Source organism: Euprymna scolopes, chromosome 1 (assembly GCF_053919585.1).
Source record: "Euprymna scolopes isolate OS-2025 chromosome 1, ASM5391958v1, whole genome shotgun sequence".
NCBI lineage: Eukaryota > Metazoa > Mollusca > Cephalopoda > Sepiida > Sepiolidae > Euprymna > Euprymna scolopes.
In genome coordinates this window covers 176,489,907-176,516,029 of record NC_136482.1, presented here as the reverse complement: position 1 = coordinate 176,516,029, position 26,123 = coordinate 176,489,907, and the positions used below count along the sequence as shown (strand labels likewise).

Genomic DNA, 26,123 nt, shown 5'->3' with positions numbered 1-26,123 from the left:
TATATATATATATATATATGTAGTAAGTTATGAAAATATGGCAATTAAGCTACACAGAATGTTCTGCATTTCATTCTTGTGAGAATTCATCAAGCTGACGAATTCTCATGAGAATGAAACACAAAAATTCTGTGTAGCTTAATTGCCATATTTTCATAACTTACTACCTAGCTCTACCTATATATTGAGCACTGTTGAAGTAAATACTGAAAATTTACGCATAAAATTATCTTTGTATATTAATCTTAATTTATGTGATTAAATGAAGTAGTCATATATATATATATATATATATATGAAATAAAATGGAGGTGGAAGGACCTAAATACTCAACGTTTCGCCCCGATTTATGTGGGCTTCTTCAAGAGGGATGGTCATTGACGAGAGTCGGAGGATTGGGCTATATATAATGATGGGAGAGAGCAACGTGTTTTCCTTATGTAAATTAAATGTCATATATACATATATACATTTTATGAGAGAAAATAAATTAGAATAAACTAGTGTGGTGGATTACGTCTAAAAGTTAAAATGTCGTAGAGATTAAAAAATTGCGTCTGGAAATATAGCGGTGATAGATTAAGTAAATAAATATATATATATATATATATATATATATATATATATATATATATATATACTAGACTACCCATGACCTGTTGGCTCAGTATGTTATATGAGCTAGGGAATTAATATATGAGCGTGACACGTGTGACATAACAGAAACATTTCTATGAAAGTATAGTAAAATGAAAAAAGAATATAAATAGATTTCTATGAGTCGTTCTGTTTATAATTGTTTATTTTTGAAAAAAAAAAACTTACAGCCATTGAATTATAAGTGATTTGCCATACTTATAGGTAAATGTGTACTGAACAGATACGATAATACTTGATGTTAAATTCAAATTTTGATATATCTTTTAATTTAATCACAAAAAAAACAATCGGGACACTGAAAATGTACACAGTAAAACAATATGTTTTATTATTGCGTTGATTATTTGTTTGTAATGCAAATGAAAAAAAACATTTTCGAGGTTATTTATTTATGTTGGTAGTGTAGAAGAAAATGTATGAATGTTTTTTAAGAAAGGTGTATTAAAAAATGGAGAATAAATTTTTTTGAAAAAAGTGAAGGCGGTGGGTAAATCGCGGTTGTAAAATGCTCTTAGGATTGTCAACGGGTTAAAGTAGATTTATTTGTAAGAAAATTGCGTTAAAATAACTGAAACGTAATACGGAAATGAACAATGTAAAAAAAAAAAAATGCAGAAAGTATTATTCTTTATTTGGATAATTTAAACATAAAAAAAATAATAATTAGGACGCTGAAAACGTACACAGTAAAATGTTTTATTGTCATGTTGTTTATGTACGCATGCGCAACCGGAAGTCGTAAACCGGATGTTGGGTTACAACATCCATTACAAGGTCATTTGAGTTTTATAATTAATTATATATATATATATATATATATATATAGTAGCATAATATTATATTATTTTTTCTTTTCTATAATTTTGATAAACAATTTTCTTTTATTTTTCATTTCAGTTCAAAGAGAACTTACGAGACCTGTAATTTCCTAACTTATCGAAATTGTTTTTTACTTTAGGTGCTTGAAGTTCTCATCGAGACATGCACCTTCCTCATCAATAAGCATCCAAATAACCTGGAGTTCTGGTTACAAGGTGTTGAACGTATTGCAAAAGCAACTGGGCTCGGTCACTTACTTCCCGTTCTAATCACGTCCATGACGCACAGTAATCTTCGACATTTAACAATTGCTGATGCGTTAATGCCACAATTAGTACAATTAGTTGTATTAACCAGTCAGGTAAGTATGATTAGACTGTTATTGGTGAGATTTTAATAGAAATCTTATTTTTAATGAGGATGTATCTTTTGCATTATCCCGACTGCATTCTGTATCTGTTTGGTAGGTTTTTAAATGTTGTATGAAATAAAGAGCTTGTCTTCTGAACATGATATAAATAGCAGATGTGAAAGGAAAACAAAACCTGACTTTATAACAGCAAAACTGCAAATTTTCATATTGACGTGTAACAGCAGCAACTGGGTCAGAAATCAAATGATGAGAGCATAACTGATGAAGAATATACTTTCATTTCTTTTCTTTTTTTTTTATTGCATTTTTATCCCAAACAAGGCACATTGCCATTTTGTTGTAGGGGGCTACTACCCGGGACATAAGCATCAAGGGTACTGTGTAGGAAGTTGGGCAGCAAGATGTCTGTTCACGTTACACTTGAACTTCTGCATGTCAGTACAGTCGGGGAAACAGGGACCCGGAAGGGAATTCCAAAGTCTAGCTGTTCTGGGGAAGAAACTCCTGGAGTAGAAGGCTCTCCTGCATCGAGGGATCCCTACTGTGAAGGGGTGGGATTTAGCTATTTGTCGAGGGTATTTACGTCGAGGGGGCACAAGTGCTTGGAGTTCGTTCAGAACATTCACCGTTAAAGTACTTGTAGAACAGGCAGAGGGATGCAACGTTTCGTCGATGTGACAAAGGCTGAAGTTTAGCTGACAGTTCAGGACCTATCAGATTGGCGACTCTCTTGTGAACCTTGTCTAGGAGCAAGAGACTAATGGCAGATGCACCAGCCCAAATATGACAACAATACTCCATACATGGGCGAATGGTGGCCTTATAGAGGTATAGGATACTTTCAGGCATTAATAGCTTTCTAGCATGGTAGAGAAAACCCACCTTCTTCGCAGCGGTCCTGGCAATTTCGGTGAAAACTGAAATGTACACAAAAACACTCATAAATATTTCGAAAGGGGAAAACACCATAAAGTAAAATATGAAAGATTATTAGGATTGGATAAATCTAAAGAACTTATCTGCTTACCTCTTTTAGTCTTGCTATTGACCTAACGAAGACAACATCAGTCTTGCATGCTGGTCGATTTGAAAAAGAACTAATTTACGTTAAGTGGTGTTCATGATGGAAGTATCTCTCGCATCCACAGACGCTGATGGTGCAGGAGGCAAAAGTTCGCTCTAAAAAATTATACCGCCTGTAATGCGATACCTACATTTACAGATGGTTAGAAATCTGAATTGATCAATCAAAATTAGTAAAAAATAAAAATTAAAACTGTTTTCCTTAGAGCAAAATGTTTTTAGTTTGCGTAATAATTTTTAAACTTAATAAAAAAAAAAAATTTTTATTTTATTTTTTTTTTTTTAGGCCACATTATTAATGAAGAGTCAAGTTGAAGCGATCCAAGAAGATTCAGATCTTGGCACGGATGACGATGTTATTGATCTCATTGGAGAGACGATTAATCTGGAACAGTAAGTCTTTTTTTTTGATAGTCTTAATATTGGTCAGATGTATATTTGATGCCAACATTAATGCTTATATGAATAGACTTATGTAACCATTTCTTGCATGTTTGTTTATGTATATGGTTTGTATTTCTTACCTCTACATAACTTAGACATTTTTATTTTATTTAATACTAGTAGGGACACCTGGTGCTGCCCTGTCGTAAAATATGCTTAAATATGATATTTTAATTTACACAGATTTTGTATCTATTGATTAGTTCATATGACTATATATTGGGTACAATATAATGATTTCAAAAGTAAAAAAAAAAATCATTTGAGAGAATCAAAACTGAAATCAAACTTGATAATTGTTCAAAAAATTATGGCTATCATTAAAATAGTAAGGGAAGAAAAAAAAGAAAAATGTAAAAAAAAAAAAAAAAAAAAAAAATAGGAAGGTGGGATAGATGAGAGCAGATAAAAAATACGGAGATGCATATAAAAATATACATGAAAGGGTAATATATGTGTACATGTTTTTGGTGGACAAGATTCAAGCAAGGATGAGTGGACGATCCACAGAGGTTTATGATTATTAAGATTATCGATGATTTGATGGAATAAAAAATTAAACCATAGAAAGTACTAAAATAATCTTATTTAAAAAACGCAAGAAAATTTTTCAATGGCAAAATTAAATCCAACACAATGGATTTTGATTTCTTTATAAGTCAACCATTTTTATTTCGTCAACAGTAAAAAAAAAAAAAAAAAAAAAAAAAAAAACTTTGGTGCAACTAGACTATAATAGCAAAATTCAGAAACTGGAAAAATTCATTTAAAATCTACTGACTTTTTTAATTTTAACTAAAAGCAATGATAGCTACTTAATTAGCAAGTACTTAAAATATTTCTGCATCAGTTTAAAAAAAAAACTCAAGTTTTTTATCTTTATTGTAACCCCTCCCTCCCCTGCCATATTTTTTTTTTTTTGAACAAGTCACATAACAAGGGAAGTAACTCAGTTATGCTAACAACAAGACAAGTAACTCCTATTTATGATTGTTAACGCATAACTTATTAAAAAATTGACAATAGTTACATGCTCTTTATCTCCTCTTAGAACTCTCCTGTGTTTATTAAGTCAAACATTTTATTTTTGCTACTTTGCATAAAAACAATGTCTTTAATAATTTTTTTCTATGTTATTGTTTTTCATAATTTTTGGATATATTCATTACTGTAACATGACAAGAAGAAACCATTGATTTGCCTTGAAATTCAATATTAAAAATTTGAATTTCACTGTTATATTGTGTAGTTGTACCAAAACTTTTTCCAAACAATACCTGGTAGATGCATCTAGTTTCTAAAAAATGAAAAACATACTTTTGAATCATTTTAATATTTCAAAGCAGCACAAGTAATTTATTGTTCACACTCCATTTTAAAATACATTATTCAGAGGTTCAAGGCTACATTTTCAGTGATGCTGTGAGTCTGCTGTCATTAAAGGATTCAGATCTTGCAACATTAGAAACTTTTGAACACAGGTGACCCAGCTGATACCGATTAAAAACAAGTTTGTGACATCCAAAATAAAACAAAAAAATGACTGGCAACAATTGAATAATATAATTTACCAGAACACAGAACAGGTAGACTTTAATTGAATAATTTTCTATGCCATTCTTCCCCTTCATATTGATTTCAGCTTGTCTGGAAATTCGAGGTTGTTTCTTTTCAGTATAGTTTTTTTTTTTTAATGTTTCATTTGAACTCTCAGCCCTTGTCAGATCTAATAAAGATTGACTTTTCTTTGTCAAAAAGTAGTTATTGAAAAAAGTTCAACATTATATTCGGTTTAACAGCTGCTTTACATTGGAATAAAATGCCTATAATATCATTATAAATCTATAAAATTTTGTCAAACCATACATAAAACAGAAGGAAATTGATTTCTCTTTAGGTTTATCGATGTTATCTATGTGTTCTGTTTTTATAACTTTTTATAGTCACATAAAAAAAAAATAATGATTATCGTAAAACCATTTTCTTTATTACTTTGGTTTAGTTCATTAAAGAATAGTTGCATCTTAAAGTCCATTCAAAAGCACACAGTGGTGGGAATTTTGTCCAATTTGACTTGAAAAAATAAAAGAAAGAATGCTTTTTAAGATATGTTAGAATTTGTTTGGGCAAATATGTGATTAAATGCATTAAAAGAAAATTAGTACAAACCTTTTTATGTAGCCTGTATTGCTCATTGGCAGGCAAAAAGAAAAAAAAAATGGCTGCTACTTGTCTTTATATGTTTGCGATCTTGTCACCTGATATGTAAATGAAAGGCTTCAGGTTTTGAACAAAAGGGCCGAGTTTTCCGAGACTGGGGCAGTTCGGATTTGGATATTGAAATAGCAAGTTATGAGTTTTGGAGTTGTGAGTTTTGACTGCAGAGTGTTTTGGAGTAGCAAGATGTGGCAGCAATGTGATGGATTTGGAGTAGTGAGTTTTTACAGTGGAAATTGTTACTTGGAAAGTGTAGAATAGCTAACTTGACTATTTAACCACAAACTGGTTATCAAAGTTCAACTGCTGTTGTTCATTCAGTTTCATTAAAAAATTTTCCAACATTTTAAAAGGTTTGGAAAAAATAAATTTTCATATAATTATCATAACTATCTGTCCAGAAAGTTATTCATAGCAAAGACACTCTATCAACAAAATTTAACTGAAAATATCTGTTCACAATTATTTATGTCAATTAGACATTTTTGTTGACTTATAATATTGTCAGCCACTGTAAGCAAAGACAGCTATTTGTGAACGAATTTGAAAAATTGAACATGAATATTGAAAATGTTATGTTTAGTTATATTTACACACTTATTCTGAAAAAAAAAAAAACGATTTTTTTTTCTCTCCATTCCAGTATTCTTCTTCAAATAAATTGACTATCTAAACGTTTTATAAAATAGTGGAGCCTTCAAGAAATACTACTGAACTTTAATTATAATCAGAAATGACTTTCTAGTCACTAATTAAAAAAAAAAAAGACATGTCCTGGCATTATCCAGGGATAAAATGAGTAACCCACAAAAATTCTTGCTCCTAGCGCACATCCCCACGACTTTAAATACTAACATCAAGTACATATGTTTAGTGATTTTAATGTCCACACTGTAGTTGGCTTAGTTTCTCAAGTTACACAGACAGATGATTCTACTTTTCTTGGGTAATTATGTATAAACATCCTAAAAATTTGGTAAAAAAAATTAACAAAAAAGTTAATTTAGAATTTAAAGTGAAGAGTAGTTTAATGTTAAATGATTCCCCATTTCCAGACCACTTTCAATTATTTTCATGTTTTTCCATGCTGAAAATTTATTTTTAAAAATTTATAATTATTTACCTTACTTTTAACCCTAGGTCCAAGAGGCAAACCTTTCCCCTAAAAAAATTCACTGAACACTACCACTAAACTGAGTGGCAAGCCTAGTCTCAACAAAACCCCTCTAAAAATAACACTTAAGCAGTTTTAAAAAGCATAAACTCCTTATCACCCAAAAAAAGAAATACTTGTTTGGATGATAAACACTTTGTTTTGGAAGATTAGGTTAGAGCAATTGCAAATCAAACAAAATTAATTGGGAGGTGGTCAATTTGTTAAAACATCTTCAAGGTGCTCAAATACTGAGCTATCTTTTCAATAGTTTCAAATTTCATTGTTTTATCTTCAATGTTTTCTTTTGTTTTTAAACAGAATTTTATCAATGAAAACAAAATTGTTAACTCAATATTTGGTACTTATGCAGTGAATGATCTGTTTTTCCATGGATGTTGCGCAGACATGTTCTGGCAACTTACATAAACTACCGGAATATGCAGTTTTAAAACATTAGAAAAAATTAATACTGCATCATCGAAAATATTTATGGTATAGTAATTTCAATGAAGAAAATGGAAATTAAATATATATATAAAAAAAATCAATCTATAAGTTTCATGAATGATGTTTGTAAAATGTGTAGTAACAAATGAAAACATTTTTTTTTTTTCTTTTTAAAGAATTCTGAAAATTTTTCTTTTAAAGTTAGGGAGTAAGCTTCCTTTTTTTTCTTTTTCTTTTTTTTTATTTTTTCTGAAGATATTTGGTTATCTCTAAGATTCCCAAGGAAGTAATTTTGTAAATATAATGGTGTGTTCTGAAGAGATGACACCTTCTTGCTGTAAATTTCGAACAGTTGCAATATTGTGGGACCGCTTCTTCCAATTTTGCCACCTATTGCATCAGTTGAGTGTTTCACCATATTCCGACAGCTTACATAAACTGCCGGAATATGCCAAGAGAACATTCACAGAAAAATGGGTCATTCTTTGCATAAGTACCTAATATCTTTAAGCAAATGAGTTTTATTTTTCAGGTTCAAATGTGTAGATTTCAAAACATTATGAATGAATATTGATAATTTAAAATCTAAAAGTTTCTGATCAATTTTTGTTTGGTAAATATCTAATTTTTTTGTAGCAAAATCTAAAATTCAATATTTTGTGAGCATTGCTACTGTAATTTACATCATTTATGAGAAGTAGGATCAATGCTAGTTTTAAATAAATGTTGAAACATATTTATAAAAATTACAATATGAAATACAATAAAATGTAGATTAGTAAAGGAAATGTAAAAACACTTAGAAATTATTGAAAAGAATAATTGAATAAAAGTTGCCAAATAATATCAAGAATATAAGTGATGTAAATAGTTTACAAAAAGAAAACATTTTTATTTCTAATATAAAGAATAGAGTGTGAGCTTTTAAAGGAATTTAAACTTGCTTGATGTCATATCGGTGCGTTAAAGAAAGGAAAATCAACATAGACATAATATTTTTTCTAAATGGAATTTAAAAAAAAACATTCTTTATAATGAAAGTATAAATAAGAATCTACGAAGGAAAGAAATATTTTTGGAGCTTTTGAAAAACGTATTTGTTGAATTAATTTTGGTCGAGTCGAGTCTCTTCAAATGAATTCTAAATTGTTAGTAAAATGTTTTCATTACATCCGACATGTCCTGGCATTATCCAGGGATAAAATGAGTAACCCACAAAAATTCTTGCTCCTAGCGCACATCCCCACGACTTTAAATACTAACATCAAGTACATATGTTTAGTGATTTTAATGTCCACACTGTAGTTGGCTTAGTTTCTCAAGTTACACAGACAAAGCTTGTAGCAGCACACAGTTTCTCTTTAGTTCATTCCCTTACACAGACAGTCATGTTCCTGATCTGGGAAGCAGATCAGCAAGCCTCACTTCTAGATCCATTCCTAACTACAGTACTCAGGTTTTGTGTGATAAATTCCCATAGTCAACTTTGGAACGCTGCTAACCTTGCTCCTCAACTTCCCATAGTCCCCTGTTAGACATGATCTGAAATAGTAGCCCCTTATATTGATAGTGACAATATGCCCTGTTTGAGTAAAAAAAAAAAAAAATGTCATGAAATTTGTTTTAACTATTTTCAAGATTTTTTTTTTTTTTTTTTTTTTTTTTTTTTTTTTACATCTTAAAACAACTCTGGCATTGTCAGGATGAAGATCCATTGTGTTCTTATTTTACCATATTATATATTGTTGATCCAATAGAAATTAATATATTATTCTAATTTTTTGTGTAAACATCCCAAAAAGTAATGAATCATAAAAATTATCTTCCTGCAGAGATGTCAATGAAAATTATGGTGTATGTCAGAAAGTTTGTTACTCAAGTCAGATAAAATAAGCCATTGATGAAATTGATTGAACATTTATTTTTTTATAGCTAAGAATGGTAATAATTTTTGAAAATAACTGACTAGTCAGAATCAAATATCAATTTGACAGATTCATTACTATCTAGGTTTAACTAGGAAAATTTGATTGGTTTAATTTCATATATTAGATGGTGTTGTGTTTCATTAAAATTAAAATATATTTTGAAAATGTAGTGATATTGATGCAAATTTTACATGTATTTATACTTTATTTTTAATTTGTAATTATAAATGTTTAATATTGTTTCTGATAAACAGTGTAGAAATTGAAGATGAAGAAGAGCAAGGGTTTTTAGCTGGACTAAAAATCCCTGCTCCGTGGGCTTCTGGAAAAACTGTTGAGACAATTCATCCAGTCCGTGACAACTATAAATTCAAAGAAACAGTTCACATCCCAGGTGCTCGATGTCTTTATTTGAGGTTTGATCCAAGATGTTCATCACAGTATGATTATGATAAGGTATGTTAAAATATTTCTCTTTATTATCAATTCTAACTTGAATACTTGAAAAATAACTTTGGAATGTGAGCTGTTGTCAAGTTATGTGTTGTGTGTGCATAATCATTTTTAGGAAATAACTCGGGGTGGGGGTATCTAACTTAACGATCATCTGTCATCTTAAAAACTGATCCTGAAATGGTTAAGTTCATTTTTATTTTGAATGCAATTCTATTGCTACCCTCCTTAAGTACCCCCTCACCCCCACTTGCACTATCTGAAAATGATGGTACCTTAAATTTTCTACAAAGCTTATATATTGAATATATTGTCAAATTTTCTTAAATCCTTTTTGCCTTGATAAGGCCTCCATTTTTCCCAATATAATTATTGTTTTAAAATTTGTTAAATGTTGTAGCTCTAAAATCCAAACTATATATATATATATATATATATATAATGAATATTTCCTCTACATAGGAGGTTTGCCACAACAACCAAGTTGTTTGGAATTCTTTACAGATGGTTAGTTTATAGTGGTGAAGGCTTTGTGTAGAACCAACCACATTTTAGTACAACTGCTGATTTCAATCGGTGCAATGGCTGCCATAAAACGGAGCAGATGATAAACCTCATGTTTTTACATCAGTGTTCCTTTTTTCAAGATGCATATCTTAACAAAGACTGAGGGTGCATCTCTCCCAGTAGATTAAACATGCCTCCAGATACCAACCTGGAAATTTTATATATAGTGTTGGGACAATTAATCGGAATTGAGAATGGAAAAAATCAGAACTTTTTATAGTATTGGAATCTGGAGAAAATATTAGGCTAATTTCTAATTTCAAAAACGATTTTAAAAAATTTTGTCTTGACAAAAACAACCAAAAGCCTGAAACATAGATGTATTTATTTGTTAGAAGTTGTTCATTTACAACCTAAAACTAAGCCATAGATACCACATGTTATAAATCCAGATTTAACATTGAGTCTCCGAGTCTAATTCATATTTTTGTATTTTTCAATTATAGTAAACATTCTAGAGTTCAAACATTCTAGAGTTCACTTACCTGAGCAAATCTTTTCACACCTATTTGCCAAACGTCTCTACGGCACCTCTCAGGAAGTTCACAGTTGATCATTAAAAGATTTAAAATGCTCTGGACAAGTTTTTTTTTTAAATTTTGTTGGTGCCAACTTGATACTCATCTGGTCATCAGCTTCTTCTGAAATAATGTTTTATTGTATTTTTCATTTTAAACGCAAGTGAAAAATATAGATGAAAATCTTACAATAAGTTTATCAAAATCTTGGATTAAAAAAAAAGCATTTAAAAGTTAGTTGAATTAAATAAATAAATTATATCTCTATTTAAAAGTATCTTGCTCCTCAAAATGAACACTGACATTTGGGTATTTGTTACTGTAACTGACAGAAAAAGATAAAAAGGCAAATATGCAATAAAGATATATTACCAAATGCAAGATAAGTTACTCTTACACCTATATGGATAAAATTATTTGTGTTTAAACTTATTGTAAATGTTTTTTTGTTCAAAATAAACCTAGTATCCATCCTGTAAAGTTAAAACAAAGAAATGGCTGCTCATAAGCCCTACATGAATACCCTTGATAATAGCTCCAAATCGAAAATTAAACAACGTGTTGGTAGCAACACATCAAATATGTCAACAATCATGCAAAAACAATGTTCTACCAGTATTTTGCTTAATTTTCGATTTTGGAGCGATTAAATAAGATTAGTGGTAAAAAAATTGTGATTGTCCCTAAAATGTGGAAATCATTTGGAACTGATGGTTATTTTATGTTAAATTTTTATATGAAACTGATTTCTTACTTGAAATTCTAAAGTTCAGCAAGATACACCTAAAGGAGGTTGCAGGTTATATTGTGCAAATAACACTCAAGATGAGAATAGTTTGAATAATACAAATATAAATTACTAGAAACCAACTTAGTTTGATCAAATTTGTTGTTGGCAATAAATTTTTCTTTGTTTTCCATGTTTTGTATATTTTATATCTGGTTGACAAAGTTATAATCAATTATTTAACAAATTTTTAATTAAAAATCTGAGGTACATGATAAAACAAAAATGATATTGGTTCTCAAAAAAAATGGTCCATTTTTTAAAATCAAGTTAAGTTTTAAAAATTCTGAGACCTATTTTATTTCAAAAATGGTGTTTACTTTTCATTTAATATTCATTGTAAAGATTTTTCTTTTCTTTTTTTTATAGCTGATAATTTACAGTGGACCAAATACAAATTCCAAAAAAGTTTCTGAGTATGGTGGAAATATACTTGGTTTTGGAAGTCGCAGTGTCCTGGGATCTGGTTGGCCAAAAGATTTAGTTCGGGTAACTTTTTTTTAATAGTATTTGGATTAATAAAAAAAATAGTTTATAAGAATTTCCTCGTTTGTTAGTTATTTTAATTTTTTTCTATTTTAATCATACTGTTCAGGAGTAAAATTGTAAGATTGTGTGCTTTGATAATTTTATCATGGGAAGAGTGTGATGGGGTTGGTTTCCAGTTTATCAAATATTTAAAATTAAATCATAGTACTCACTTTTATATATATATATATTGGAATAAATACCAAATTTCCACATTCAAAAAAACATTTTGAAAAAATGACTAGTTCAAACATTAGCAGAAAATAATTTCCCTTACTTGATCTGTCAAATAATTTTCCCTTTGTACTGTAGAAAACTGCTGCACTTATGTATAAAAACTTTAATTACACAGCCTAGTATTTTATTTGACATTGTTTGATATCAAAAGCCAATAGTGATTTGCATTTTATAATAAAATTTTTATTATAAAATGAAAATCATTATTGGCTTTTGAACATAATCTTTGACGTAATTTAAAATATATTCTACTGAAGCATTACATAATTGTCTTTATTTACTTTGTCTAAAAGTTTCATTAAAAATATAGTATTTTCAATTTAATAAAAAAACAGCAAGATTTTAAGTTAAATAATGGTACTTTTGCACTTAGCACACAGGATTTCCGAAATATCCTTAGCACCAATCAAATTTAAAAACACTAGGATGAAAAAATAACATTTAGCAGATACAAATTACAATTTATAAAAAAAAAATGAAAAAACAATAAAATAAAATATAACAACACCCTACTGTAATTTTCATGAATAATTTTTAAAAAAATTTTGTTTAAATAAATAGAAAGAAAAAAAAAATTCTTTTTAATGTTTTTTTTTGTTAGGAAAACGTTTGAATTTCTTTTTAGTTTTTATTTTAAAGAGAAATTGTAAGAATTTTTAGGAAAGCTTGACTTTTTTTTTTTTTTTTTTTTTTTAGAGTTAGAGTTGGACTGATAAAATTTGTGCTTCATTAAAAGCTCAATTTTTTTTCCTTCTAATTTATTAAAAGTTGTCTACTTCGATTTTTATTAGCTTTGAAACTGCATTTTTGTTGGCTGATGAACTTGATCAATGCTCAGCATATTCCGGCGGTTTACATCAGCTGTTGGTCAAACCTAAGCCAACATTTATGGAATCCGGTGCCTTAAATGTGAAAGTATCAGAATAATCTGTATTGAAAAATCCATTGTTAGAAATTTTGGTACTTGTACAGTTTAATCAAGACAGTAAAAAATGAAAATATTGAAAAAAAAAAAGGTTGAATTGTACATATCCACTATGGAACGAACTCCTCTGAAAAAAAATTTCACTTAATTTCATCAAATAGTTTCTTTTTTACAGTGAAAAACTATTTGTTATGATACCAAGCAAAAGGTTCGATTTTTAGGAAGAAAAGCTAATATTAAAGATTGGGAGGGAGTGTCAGCACTTTAACTGGAGTTATCTCCCCGTGGTGTGTTAAAAAAATTTCAAGATGGCTGACTTCAACACGCTCTCATAAAAACGTGTTTTTCTGCTGTAAAAAAAAAAAACTACTTGATCAAATTAAGCGAAATGTTTTTTTTGAGATCTTCAGTCAAAAATGGATATGTACAATATAACCTTTTTTTTCTTCCGATATTTTCATTTTTTAATGTCTTGATTAAACTGTACAAGTATCGAAATTTTATATATTCTACTGAAACATTACAGATTTTTTTTTATTTACTTACTTTGTCTAAAAAGTTTAATTAAAGAATTTTTTCATTTTACTTGCATTTAACTTAGTTTGGTTATTATATTGTAATTTTTCAGGTTGAAGGTGATACAGTGACTTTTTCATTTGAAATGCGCAGTGGTCGCGAACACAACACACCGAATAAAGCAATGTGGGGCTTTGCTGTGACAGTTCGTGCTCAAGTATGTGTCAGAATTTTTATTTTAAAATGTATTTGCCAAAAATCCATCCCCAAAAGTAGTTTATAGTTTAGCTTCTGCAGAGGGCTATTAGTGCTTCTTTTGGTAGAATAGCCTAATAGTTTTGAACCCATAAGTGTTTTTTTATTATTATTATTAGTAGTAGTAGTACTAGAATTCTGACGCCTATATCAAGGGTGCTTCTTGTAAAATTTAGTGGTATTGTGTCCAGTATTTTTTAACCCACGTGTTTATTATTAGTAATAGCATCAGAATGCTGCCCCCTCCTGCTGCAGCTTGCATGCCAAGGATGCATTGTACCAAATGTGATAAAATATTAATATTTTTAAGGGATAAACTGACATGCAAAAAATGCTCAATTATAAAAATGGCAAGATGTAATAATTGCTCTCTTTGTTTATTAAGCTAGCTAATGATAACTAATTTACTTTATATATATATATATATATATATATATATAAAATTAAGTCCATCAAATTTTTTATATTTTATCTAAATAGTAATACATCTTACAAATCAATACTTCATTCTGACTAGACTTCCTTTTCTTCTATGTTATTGGCACAAATATAATCCAGTTCACTTGAGTTTCTTTCTGATAATACTTATATTAGCTAGGAATTTTATTAAACTAGGAATATTTTTCATGTATAACCTTAACCGCATTGGCCAATTGAAAAAAATTGATAAAATATTTTCTATTCTAATAGCTCCTTTCCTTGGCTCTCTTGCCTTTGGAATTCTCTCCCTGCACCCTGTTTAAATAACATGCAAGAATTTAAATGTAATGTGAACAAACCTCTTACTGCTCAGCTCCTCACGAAAGTCCCACGATTAAAATATGATCTCTGATGCATGCATTTCAATGGCAGTATACCTTGTGGGGGGGGGGATAAAAGTAAAAAGAAAATGAAAATTTTAATTATTTTTATTTGGATTGTATTTTAATAAACAATGTTGAATTTAAATGTGAATTCATAGCAATAAGATAAAAATTTGAATTTATGTTCAAACAAATAAAGAAAATGCTGTATAATCACCCTAACATGCTAAAAAGTGACAATGTTTCTTGGCTTGGTGAAAAGTAATGTATTAATAAATAAGAGGTGTTGCATTGCTATAAAAGAAAGACCTTTGAAGTAGACTATTAATACATTATAAAAAGTCCGGCAAAGGTTCCCTGTTGCATATCATTAAGGCAGCACACTGAGTAGGTTTACTATGCACAAATTATTGTACCTCCTGTTGTGATATGCAAGTCACATTAAAAAATTGACTACTATCTATTTAAAAAATGTCATTCTTTATCTGAAGAGTTAATATATAAATCGTTTGTGTACAATATTCTTTAAGAATACATGTCCTCTATTATAACTAGGGCTATGGCAACAGCATGTTCTTTTCATTGTTTTTACTCTCAAGTATATATCCAACAACAGTTAGACACAATTAATCAACTGAAGATCACATCACTCTACATAAAAACATGATTTCAATGGATATATACCTGAGAATCAAAACAAGGAAAATAATATGCTGTTGTCATAGCCCTAGTTATAACTGTTTGCAACTCTTCTGTTTGAAAAAAATAGTTGTGTTTAGAAAAACTTAAATTTACAAAAATATGACTTTCTTTAAGTATTTAAATAACTATTTAGAATTTTGTATTTTTATTATTCAGACTAGTGTTCTCATTTTGGATATTATTTTCACAATGATTCGGCTGATATAACTTTGTAACCACCAATCATCTTTGGGTGCATCTTTTCTAATTCTGGAATGATACAGAATTATTCTCATTTCATTCATCAGTCATGACTGGGTAGAAGTTTTAAGTAATTTTTATTTGATTCTTAGTTAACATTGCCTGTAGTGAAGATTGAATCTTCAACATACATAAGAAGATCACTTAGAACTGATTTAGGTGTTATGTAAAAATTAGTATGAGGTGACAATCTTTTGGAAGTTGAAGGTTCGATCTTCACTTCAAGCAATAATAATAAATTATTAACTAACTAGCGGGACTTGTGGAAATTCCACGGGACACATTCATATGTAATATATTGATGTTGACATTCTATAGATGTTCAGCATAAATAGAAGATGCTCTGATATTATTGTAGCTCTTTTGTTAAAACTGCAAAAATATTTATCTCAGTTAGCAGGGACACCTGGTGTAGCTCAGTCATAAAGTACGCTTAAATATGATATTTTAATTCTTGAAGATTTTGTATATATTATTATAGAGTTAATGTTCTATTGATTTTTTTATATATTATAAAGTTGCGGTTTCAAAAATAAAAAGTATATATCCATATGACTTGGTTGCATCAGCTTGAATCGAAACCAAAACTTATGAAAAAATATGTGTGTGTGCATATATATAACTTGAGTTCCTTCAGCTATAATCGAAACCAAAACTTATGAAGAATTCTTGGTAAAATTATTTATTCCATGAGCAAAGCTTCTTTCTTAGAACTGCACGCCAGTGGAACTTTCTGCCACTTGCCTGTTTCCCACCTGACTACAACTTGGACGTCTTCAAGTCCAACGTAAACAAACTCCTGACAAACCGCCTCCTTAAGTAAGACACTCTATCAAAAACCCCAATACTAATGATTACTACAATACTATCTCCTTGATTACTGCACACGCAATAACCCTTATCCTTGAGTGGCCTTCGGGCCTAGATAAGTGGTGACCCCCTTGTAAAAAAAAAAAAAAAAATGATGAGGATTGATAATTAATCTTTAGATTATTCACACTACTGTTTTTATTTTATTTCATCCACAAGAATATATGGCATAACAAATAAAGTACTAAGTAAAATTTAGTTGTAAGTGACACTCTTTTGGGGGTTGAAGGTTCAATTCTCAGTGTGGGTGATACTAAGAATACAATTACAAATTACTTAAGACTATAACCCAATCATGGCTGATGTGATAAGAGCATACTACCCAAAGTGGATTATATAGTTCTGTTTGAAATTCTATGCAGATTCCCAGAGTTCAACAAAAAGACCAAGGTAGACATGAAGAAGGTCCAAGGTTACATCGGTTGAAACTTGGTGAGAATAGCACTCAAGATTAGAACAATAGTCTAAATAATCCAGATAATACATCATATTTTCATCTTATATTCACGTTTTTCTGATGTAACCTCCAACCTTGGGTTTCATCTAGTCGAACTTGTAAATCTTTGTTTACAGTTTAAACCATTTTCTCTCTTTTTTTTTTCTTTGAAGGTAGATTGTTCTCATTTTATCAGCCATGACTAGATAGAAGTGTTAATTTATCTTGTTCTTAGTTATTATTATCTCTAGTAAGGAATGAATCTCCAACCGCCATTAAACTATTACTACTAATAACTAATACTGTTAACCATTAGTCCTTGGTCTATATAAAAAAATTCTATGATAGATTTTAAAAGGCTTAAACCTAATTTTGTTTTGATATCTTGTACTATTACTTTTTACCTTAAAATTACTATTTTTATTATAAATTTTTTGTTGTTTTGTTTTTACCAATAAAAATAGTAATTCTAGATAGATATAGATAAAAATAGATTGAGGGCTCTCAAGATTTGTACTTGCTGTAATTGCTTAATAAATAGCATTGATTAAAAATTAGTTATATAAATATCTCTCTCCTGTTGTAGCTGGAAGGATGAGATCAATCTACTTACATGGATTAAATAAAGGAGTTTGTTCAAAGTTCTGTACAGGTTTCTGACTTTGGCATAAAGATTCCCCAGTTTGGATAGGTTCGTCTGAAAGTCAGAGAATACATTTGTTAAAATGTGAATATGACAATCAAGATGATGGGTGGTGGTAGCTAACAAAATGGACTGAAAACCTGGATATGCCAAGTTCGAATACAGTGCATTTCTCAAAAACACTTTCATCAAACGTACACTTGACCTTGTGTTTGTGTTTAACCTTCTGGAAAGGAGGTAAATGAAATAACAACCAAGATGAGAATAGTAGTGCAAATAGTACAATCCTTTTTACTATAAAAAAAAAAAGAAAAGTCTTGATATGTAAAATTTCAAATGAACACTGTTTTGTATAATTGATATTTTTAATTCTGACTCTTCTTAAAGATACTTTGAACTATGGAGATGATTTAACAGTTATTGGCTCAGTAAAAAAAAATGCCCCTTTTTTTTTTCTTTTTTTAAATTTTTTTTTTAAGCCATTTCAAGTATTACTAATTTTTTATATAGGATTTTTAGATTCTTATTTTATATCTTGATTACATTTCTTTATTTTTCAGAATCACTTCACAGTAAGTACAAAATAATTTTTCATTTTGCTTGGTTTTCAATTACCCTTGCTTCTACTTGCTACTCCTTTGATTTGATCCACCATTTTTAATTTTCTCTTCATTATTGTTTTTATTCAGCATTTCTAAGAAAAATAGTTGTACTTATTTGTTATTAGAGTGAATACTGAAATATTGAATTTCAAGTAAAACCAATGGTATCTATTTAATTGTCACATCACAGTAATAAACATATCCAAAAATTACTAAAAAGAATAAGGTAGAAAATTTATTATTAATGAAAAGTTTTCAAAGATAATTAGCAAAAATTGAGTTTTGCTAAAGTGGCTTAGAATTTCAGAAAATACATACCTCCCTTGTTACAAGTCAAACTCTTGTTTGTTTTTTTTCTTGTTTTTGTTTTAGCAAAACTCAATTTTCACTAATTGTCTTTGAAAATTATTTTCATCAATAATTAATTTTCTAATTTATCATTTTTCATAATTTTTAGATATGTCCATTACTGTGGCATAAATAGATATCATTGGTTTTATTTGAAATTCAATATTTCGATTTTTGAATTTCATACTAATAATGAAGCATCAAAATATTTTATTGCTAATAAAAGTTTTAATCAAGAAGAAAAATTTTTATATAAATTAACATTTACTTGGCTTTTTTTAGAAAGTTTTATATGCATTTTTGTAAGGAATTTGATATTTTTTCTAATTTTTTCCAGTTCATTAATTCTTACATAATGTTAAATTTCATTTATTATGGTTCTTTAAAAATATCATAATTGAATAAATTATCTAATTTCAACTTTTCATAAAAATAAATAAATTTTAATAGAATGAATAAAACTACAATCTCATAAAATACATATGAATATAAAACTGAAATTTTCTCAAATATTTCATCAAATAGATACCAACATTTTCCTTATGAATTTATTTCCTGAATTCATTCTTTAAAAAATACTCATCATTCTGACATTACATGTTATTTATTTTTTTGTGATAATTTTTTCAAGATGTAAATTTGTAAAACTTTATTTTTACACATTTTTCTTTTAAATTTCCATATCTTTTTTTTTGTTTTTTAGACATAATTAAATTATTTTTTGTATTTCTTTTTGTTTTTTCAAATTTCTCTGCCCTCTATTAAGTCTCTTTCATCTGTTATCAATCATTTTGATTTAGTGTTTATATTTTTTTCCTTGACCTTTTAAAGAATATCTATAAACATTTTTCAATAAAATCATAACCATTTAATTTATAATAAAATGTCAAGAGTTCTGAATAATACCAAAAATGTTTTAGTACATATTTTTTTTTAATTTAAATTATTTTTTGGTAAGACCAATGTTGATCAGTATTTTGGTAAAACTAACCATCTTCAAAGTGGATAATATTTGGGCTGGTGCATTTGCTACTAGTCTCTCGCTCCTTGACATGGTTCAAAAGAGTCGCAAATCTGATAGGCCCTGAACTGGTATCTAAGCTTCAGCCTCTGTCCCATCGACGAAACGTTGCATCCCTCTGCCTGTTCTACAAGTATTTTAATGGTGAATTCTCTGACGAACTGCAAGTACTTGTGCCTCCACGACGTGAACACCCTCGACAAACCCGACAGACTGCTAAATCCCACCCCCACACTGTAAAGATCCCTAGATGTAAAAGATCTTTCTACTCCAGTAGTTTCTTCCCCAGAACCGCTAGATTTTGAAATTCCATTCCCGGTCACTGCTTCCCCAACTGTACTGACATGCAGAAGTTCAAATGCAACGTGAACCGACATCTTGCTGCCCAACTCCCTACATAGTACCCCAGTAGTTGTTGCCCCTGATAGTAGCCCCCTACACCAAAGTGGCAATGTGCCTTGTTTGGGGGTGAAAATGTAAAAAAAAAAAAAAAAAAAAATTGATATTATTTTACTTTTCCATCAGAATTATTTGATCAGGGTATATATAGTATATATTATAATCAAATTTCAGTTAACGTACTGTACATGCAATAACCTTATCCCTGAGTGGCTTCCGGGCCTTGATAAGTGGTGATCACCTTGTAAAAAAAAAAAAAAAAAAAAATTCAGTTATATACTCTTTTTTTTCTTTCATTACATTTTTCCAATCATTCTTTTTATATTTAATAATCATGGAAACGTTTTTTCAGTCTTATTTTAATTAAGAATTATTGAAATTAGTTTTATTTTTTTAAAAGAATTATTGAAAATATTTTAAATCTTTTTAAACTATTTTTGGAATATTAAACTTTTTTTTTATGATTTTGGAAATTTTGTTATTTTGATTTCGATAGTTTTATTTTTATACTTTTATAAACATATATTTATTATATAAATTCAAATAAAATTAAAACAAATTATTTTTATAATTTCATATACATATATTTCTAATAAAATTTCAAATAAAAACTCATATATTTTTGTTTTGTTATTAAAAGTGCAAATAACTAATTGTTATTTTTATCTGTATAATTTTTAAAATTTTGATTGTATACTTTTTAATAATGTCCTTTTCTTATATTTTATTTCAATAAATTACTTCACAATAGGAATACTGAAGAACAATAAAGTGAAGGATCTGATTTGCCTTGTTACCGCTTCCAGTAGTGCAACACTGGAAGTTAGGAAGTATGTTAGCTGACTATAACAGAAATTACTAGATTAAAGTGACTTCACATATTTAAATCATTCCATTTTCAAGATTATCTTATTTCATTTAATTTGACTTTGTATTCTTTGATATATTTCTTTATTCTGTAACATTTTTTTTTTTTTTTCTTTTTGTAGGAGTCAGCTGAGGAAGTATCGTGTGGCCTACCATTTCTTGCTGATTTAGCCCTTGGCTTATCAGTGCTTGCTTGCACAATGCTACAACTCCTTTATCAAGGACCAGAAAAAACACCACAAGAATTTATATGTGATCATTTATTGAAATCCAAACTGCTACAAAGGTAAAGTATTATTTGGGACTCCTTCATGCAAGAGTAAATGTTATGTATTTTATTTTTTGGAATCCTTTGAGATGAGGCTTCATAATTTGTGTATTAATTTTTTGCAGACTGTTATCTTAATAGTTGTTGTTTCATCACGTTTCAACCAACTTATCCTCTAGCCTTCTTGGTTAACTGTGATGGGATAGGAATGCTGAGTCTTGTAACTGTATCCCCAGTAATTACTGCCTTCCATAGTTGTTGTCTCACCATATTTTTGGCCAATTAATCCTTTGGCCTGCTTTTGGTAGGATTGTTGTCGTCAACTAAGCATAATTGCTGAGGATGCAGTTAGAAGATTCGTAGTTCCTATCAGAAATCACTATCGTCAGACAATGCTCACTTGGAACCATAGAGGCTCAACGCCTCTATCCACTGCACCACCGGCCCTGAAGGGAAATCAAGATTGGATTTTATGGTTTTATATTTTGTGCTCTTATCTGATCTTCCATTGTCGGATCCGTACCAAATGGCATTATATATTATTTTTTCATTTTTGAAATCTTATGAAGATGAGGATAACAGTCTGCAAAAGATGATTACACAAGATTAAATATGTTTACTATGCAGATCAGATCCTTGATGATAATGTAAAATATCTTATAAAAAATAATTGCATTAATCGGAGTTTTTGTATAACTTTATTTAAAAGAAGAAACTCTTTGATCTTGTCATAGGGCTATGATTTTAATGATCTATATCTGTTGAGGCAATGATTCTCAAATCACTACTCTGATTGTCTGGCCTCACATCATGAGAATGAATGAATAACATGTAAGTATTAGTGTCTATTAGTTAATTAACCTGAAATAGAAAATACTTAACAAGCATAAATTATGTACAATTATTAACTAGACTGAGCTTGAGTACAAATATAAACATTTATTGAATACACTGACAAATGCAAAGGACATACAACATTCACAATGACAAACAATACAAATGTTCATTAACTCATAACCTGGGTAGAATTTCTACCATGCAAGCTAGTATGGTTTTTCTTACTCTGGTGAGTTGTCTCTACCATGCAAGAAAGGATTACCGATAAGGATAGCGTCACTTTACATTCCCCCACATGGGATTCAACCCACCATCGGGGAAGCATGCTTTCGCGTACTATTGTCTGGGTTTCACTGCCCAAAGGGAAGTAACCCACTGGTGTCTTAGTAACAATGTTCTTCTTCGATATTCTTCCTGCAAACATATTCCAAAACAGATATACACATACTAAGACAGATCTACAAAATAAAGGACTTTCAAATAGAATGATTTGCCATCACAAAAACAGCATTACAGAACTTTGCAAAACAAATAGTCACAAGAGTCAAGAGAGTGTTATCATAAGGGAAAGCTCTGAATGTTCTGATCTTCATTTCTGCAACACTAGATGTGTGAACGTGCCATGATCATCTACACATTTTCTTCATCCAGATTCAGAGCTTGATTTCAACACTGGCTTTCATGTTAATTGTGTGGTCTCAACAGAAGGATATTACTGTCAAGTAAAACTCCAGTTTAAAATGAGTTTTATTTTGTGTAGCTACAATTAGATTTTCTTTCTCTACTGAATGATTTGGTATCATAAAAATAGCACTAAACAACTCTGATGAGAAGAGTCATAAGAGAGCCAAAATAACTAGAGCTATCATCAGGTAAATCTGAAAAGTCTACAAGTACTATGGCATGGCTCCTTACAGACAAAAAATTCCGCGAGTTCAATAGGATACACCTAAAGAAGGTTGGAGGTTACAGTGACTGAAATATGAGAATAACAAGATGAGAACAGTAATCCAAAGAATCTAAGTAATACAAATAATCAATCCTTATCTCAAAAATTCAGAAACATAATATTGAGAAAATGATTTTCAAAAACAAAAAAGAAAAACAATTCACCATATTCCTCTCCTCCATCTTTTAATAAATCTAGTCTCCATTTAGTTTTTAAAAAAAAAAAGTACTTTTTAGGAACAGTGATTGAAATCTAGTTTTGAAGGTAAATGAAATGTTTTAAAATATCCCATTGTAAACTATGAATTATTTGTTTTAATTAATTGGAATTCATGATTGAGATGAGTATTTATTTATTGCGGACTATTATCCTCATCTTTTAGTTGTTGTTTCATGATGTTTCAGCCAACTATTCCTCTGGCCTTCATCAAATGGTTACTGCAACGGGATAGGAACACCGAATCTTCTAACTGCATCCTCAACAATTATGCTTAGTTGATGACAACAACTATGGAAGACAGTAATGGCTGAGAATGCAGTTAAGAGATTCGGAGTTCCTCTCCCGTTGCAGTAACCAGTTGGCTGAAACGTTGTGAAAAAACAACTACAAGATGAGAATAATAGTCCGCAATAAATAAATGTATGAATTATTTGTTTTAAATTCTTTTCTTACAGCATCACCAATGCCCTTTTGGTATTTCTTAGGAGTATTTTTTTATGTATTAGTGATGGGACGATTCTAATATTTTTCCAGGTTTCGATACAATTCCAGATTGCGTACTAAATTCCAGATTCCGATTCTTTATGAATCTCTAAATATTTAACTGTGAAGTTATTTTTCCTAATTATCGTAAAAACACATGTTAAACGTGCGTATATGTTGGGGGGGGGGTCTATAGATTTTAGTTTTACTGGTACTTTAACATCAATGAATAATTATTATTTTATTACTACCAGCAGTGGAAGTTTTTCTTTTAAACAAAATCAAATAAAATAAGGTAATTAAAGGAATCGTTTTTGGTATTGGAAAATAGGCACAATTTTTTTAGATTCCCAATTCTGATTCATCATCCCAGTGCTAAAATATATATATAAGAGCAAATAGTTAATAAAACATGTTAAAAAAACACTTTGAAAAAGAGTTAAAAACATATTTAATCTGAAAAGGGAACACTTAATATGAGGATAGTTCTTAATCCGCGGAGTTTCGAAGAAATACTTTCCTTCTCATCAGAGGGTAGGAATCAACAAAATGCGGGATCGGATTTTGCATACAAAAGTATTTGATGAAACTGCAAGTAAGTCAAAGATCTTACTTGATAACAAAAAGTGAAGCAGAGAGAATATGTTGAAGAAAAAGGTGATTTCACATGAATGGGTAGTTTACGAGCTTTCACATCTGGTTGAGATTACTTTATAAATATTAATTCTTTAATATTTATAATATACTTTAGTTTTACCATCTTGGATCATTTTGGTAAATTTAATTGTAATTTTTATTTTATAATATATATATATGAAGAATTTAAAATATAAAAGGTGCCTGTTTGGCATCAATACATCCTTTTAGTAAAAAAAAAAAATGAAAGAAAGCAATTGTTTTAGTACAGATAAAGAATATGTGCTGCTTCCATCTTTTTAAAGTTTCCAATTGTTTTTTTATATTTGAAAAAGTGCACCAAAGGCTAATTGTGTTTTGATCATGAGAGGAAGGGAGTATGAGATAATAAGTAAGGTTATTACAACAGAATATTCTTATCATTGTTTAGACTCTCGAGTATATATCAGACACAGTTAATCAACTGAGAATCATATCGTTCTATATAAAAGTATATAAGATATGAACAGATACACACTTGAGAGTCAAGTCGAGGAAAAAAATATGCTGTTGTCCTAGCCCTAGTAATAAGATAATGGAAGGAGGGATAACCAGCTGAAAGAATAACAAAAGACCAATGTAAAAATTCAGTAGGGTAGATTACTCATTTTATAACCGTTTTTTTAATTTTTTTATTTTATAGATGTGTGTGGCAGTCTCGTTCAGGTGACAAAATGATTCCTGCCAAAGAAATAACGTCTCTTCATGAACAAGATGATACTGAGAGAGCAAAGATGCACAAATTACCAAGAATAAAATTACCTTTGGAGATTATGCGAAAATTACGTCAGGTGTCAATGAGACCACCTCCTCAATTGAGACCAAGTATAAGGTAAGAAGATTTTTAAAAAATTCTTTCCTTTCTCTTTTCTATTGTCTCTCTTTTCTTTCTTTACTATTCCTAATCATTTTTATATTTCCATTTAAAAATAATTGCAGGCAATGTTGGGTAGTGAGAGCTAGTTGTTAAAAAATGTTTCAATTTTTAAGATATTTGCTAAGAATTACCTCCCTTTTTAGACTGATTTGAAATCACTGATAGTAATAACTTAACTGTTAGGTTTCACTTGATTTTAAAATGCTTAAGATATGTGTGTGTGTTTTTTTTTAATTTTTGAATCCTTTAATAAGGTAAAATCTATACCTATTAAGACAATGAGTATGAAATGGCTACTTTAGTTATCTGGCCTCATACCATAAGAATGAATGACCAACACATTCTAAAATATATGTTCACATACTAAGATGGAAATAAAGGACATTCAAACAGAATGATGTGCCATCACAAAATAGTTTTACAGAACTTTGCAAAAATGAGTCAGAACGGAGCTAAGATGCCTAGAGAATGTGATTATAAGGGAGAGCTGCAAGTGTACCAATCTCCAATTTGCATACATTTTTGTACCTGTAAAATTGAGCTGCTTTTGGGTTTACAAATGTGTGTCTGCCTAGAGATCAAGGAACTACTCTTACTAATCACATAAAATACACCACAATGATGTTCATGATGGAAATAATTTCTTTTAATCAAAAATAATTCTAAATTAGAATGTCATTGAGATCATTTATAAAATAAATGCTAATTATATTTCCAAGTCCTTTTTGGTTATTGTTTTAGTACTACTTTATTTTTAGAGCGAAATTCGAACATCGAAATATTAAATTTCAAGTAAAACCAATGGTATCTACTTAATTGCCATGTTAAAGTCAGAAAATAATTATCTCCCTTGTTACAATACAAACTTTTGTATGGATTTCTTTTTTTTTTTTTTTTTTTTTTTTCTTTTTTTTAACAAAACTCGATTTTTGCTAATTTTCTTCAAAAACTATGTTCGTTAATAATTAATT

At 29.4% G+C, this 26,123-nt stretch overlaps 1 protein-coding gene across 1 annotated transcript in view; it reads left to right on the top strand.

Annotated features, from left to right (window-relative positions):
• LOC145277736 (putative E3 ubiquitin-protein ligase HECTD4) overlaps nucleotides 1-26,123 on the top strand; it is a 286,999-nt gene that overhangs the window by 103,147 nt on the left and 157,729 nt on the right. The window contains exons 17-23 of the mRNA XM_080129447.1: nucleotides 1,619-1,840; nucleotides 3,222-3,328; nucleotides 9,382-9,583; nucleotides 11,822-11,941; nucleotides 13,771-13,875; nucleotides 20,967-21,130; nucleotides 24,919-25,107. Coding sequence (XP_079985573.1) covers nucleotides 1,619-1,840; nucleotides 3,222-3,328; nucleotides 9,382-9,583; nucleotides 11,822-11,941; nucleotides 13,771-13,875; nucleotides 20,967-21,130; nucleotides 24,919-25,107 — 1,109 coding nt within the window. The remainder of the gene's footprint in view (nucleotides 1-1,618; nucleotides 1,841-3,221; nucleotides 3,329-9,381; nucleotides 9,584-11,821; nucleotides 11,942-13,770; nucleotides 13,876-20,966; nucleotides 21,131-24,918; nucleotides 25,108-26,123) is intronic.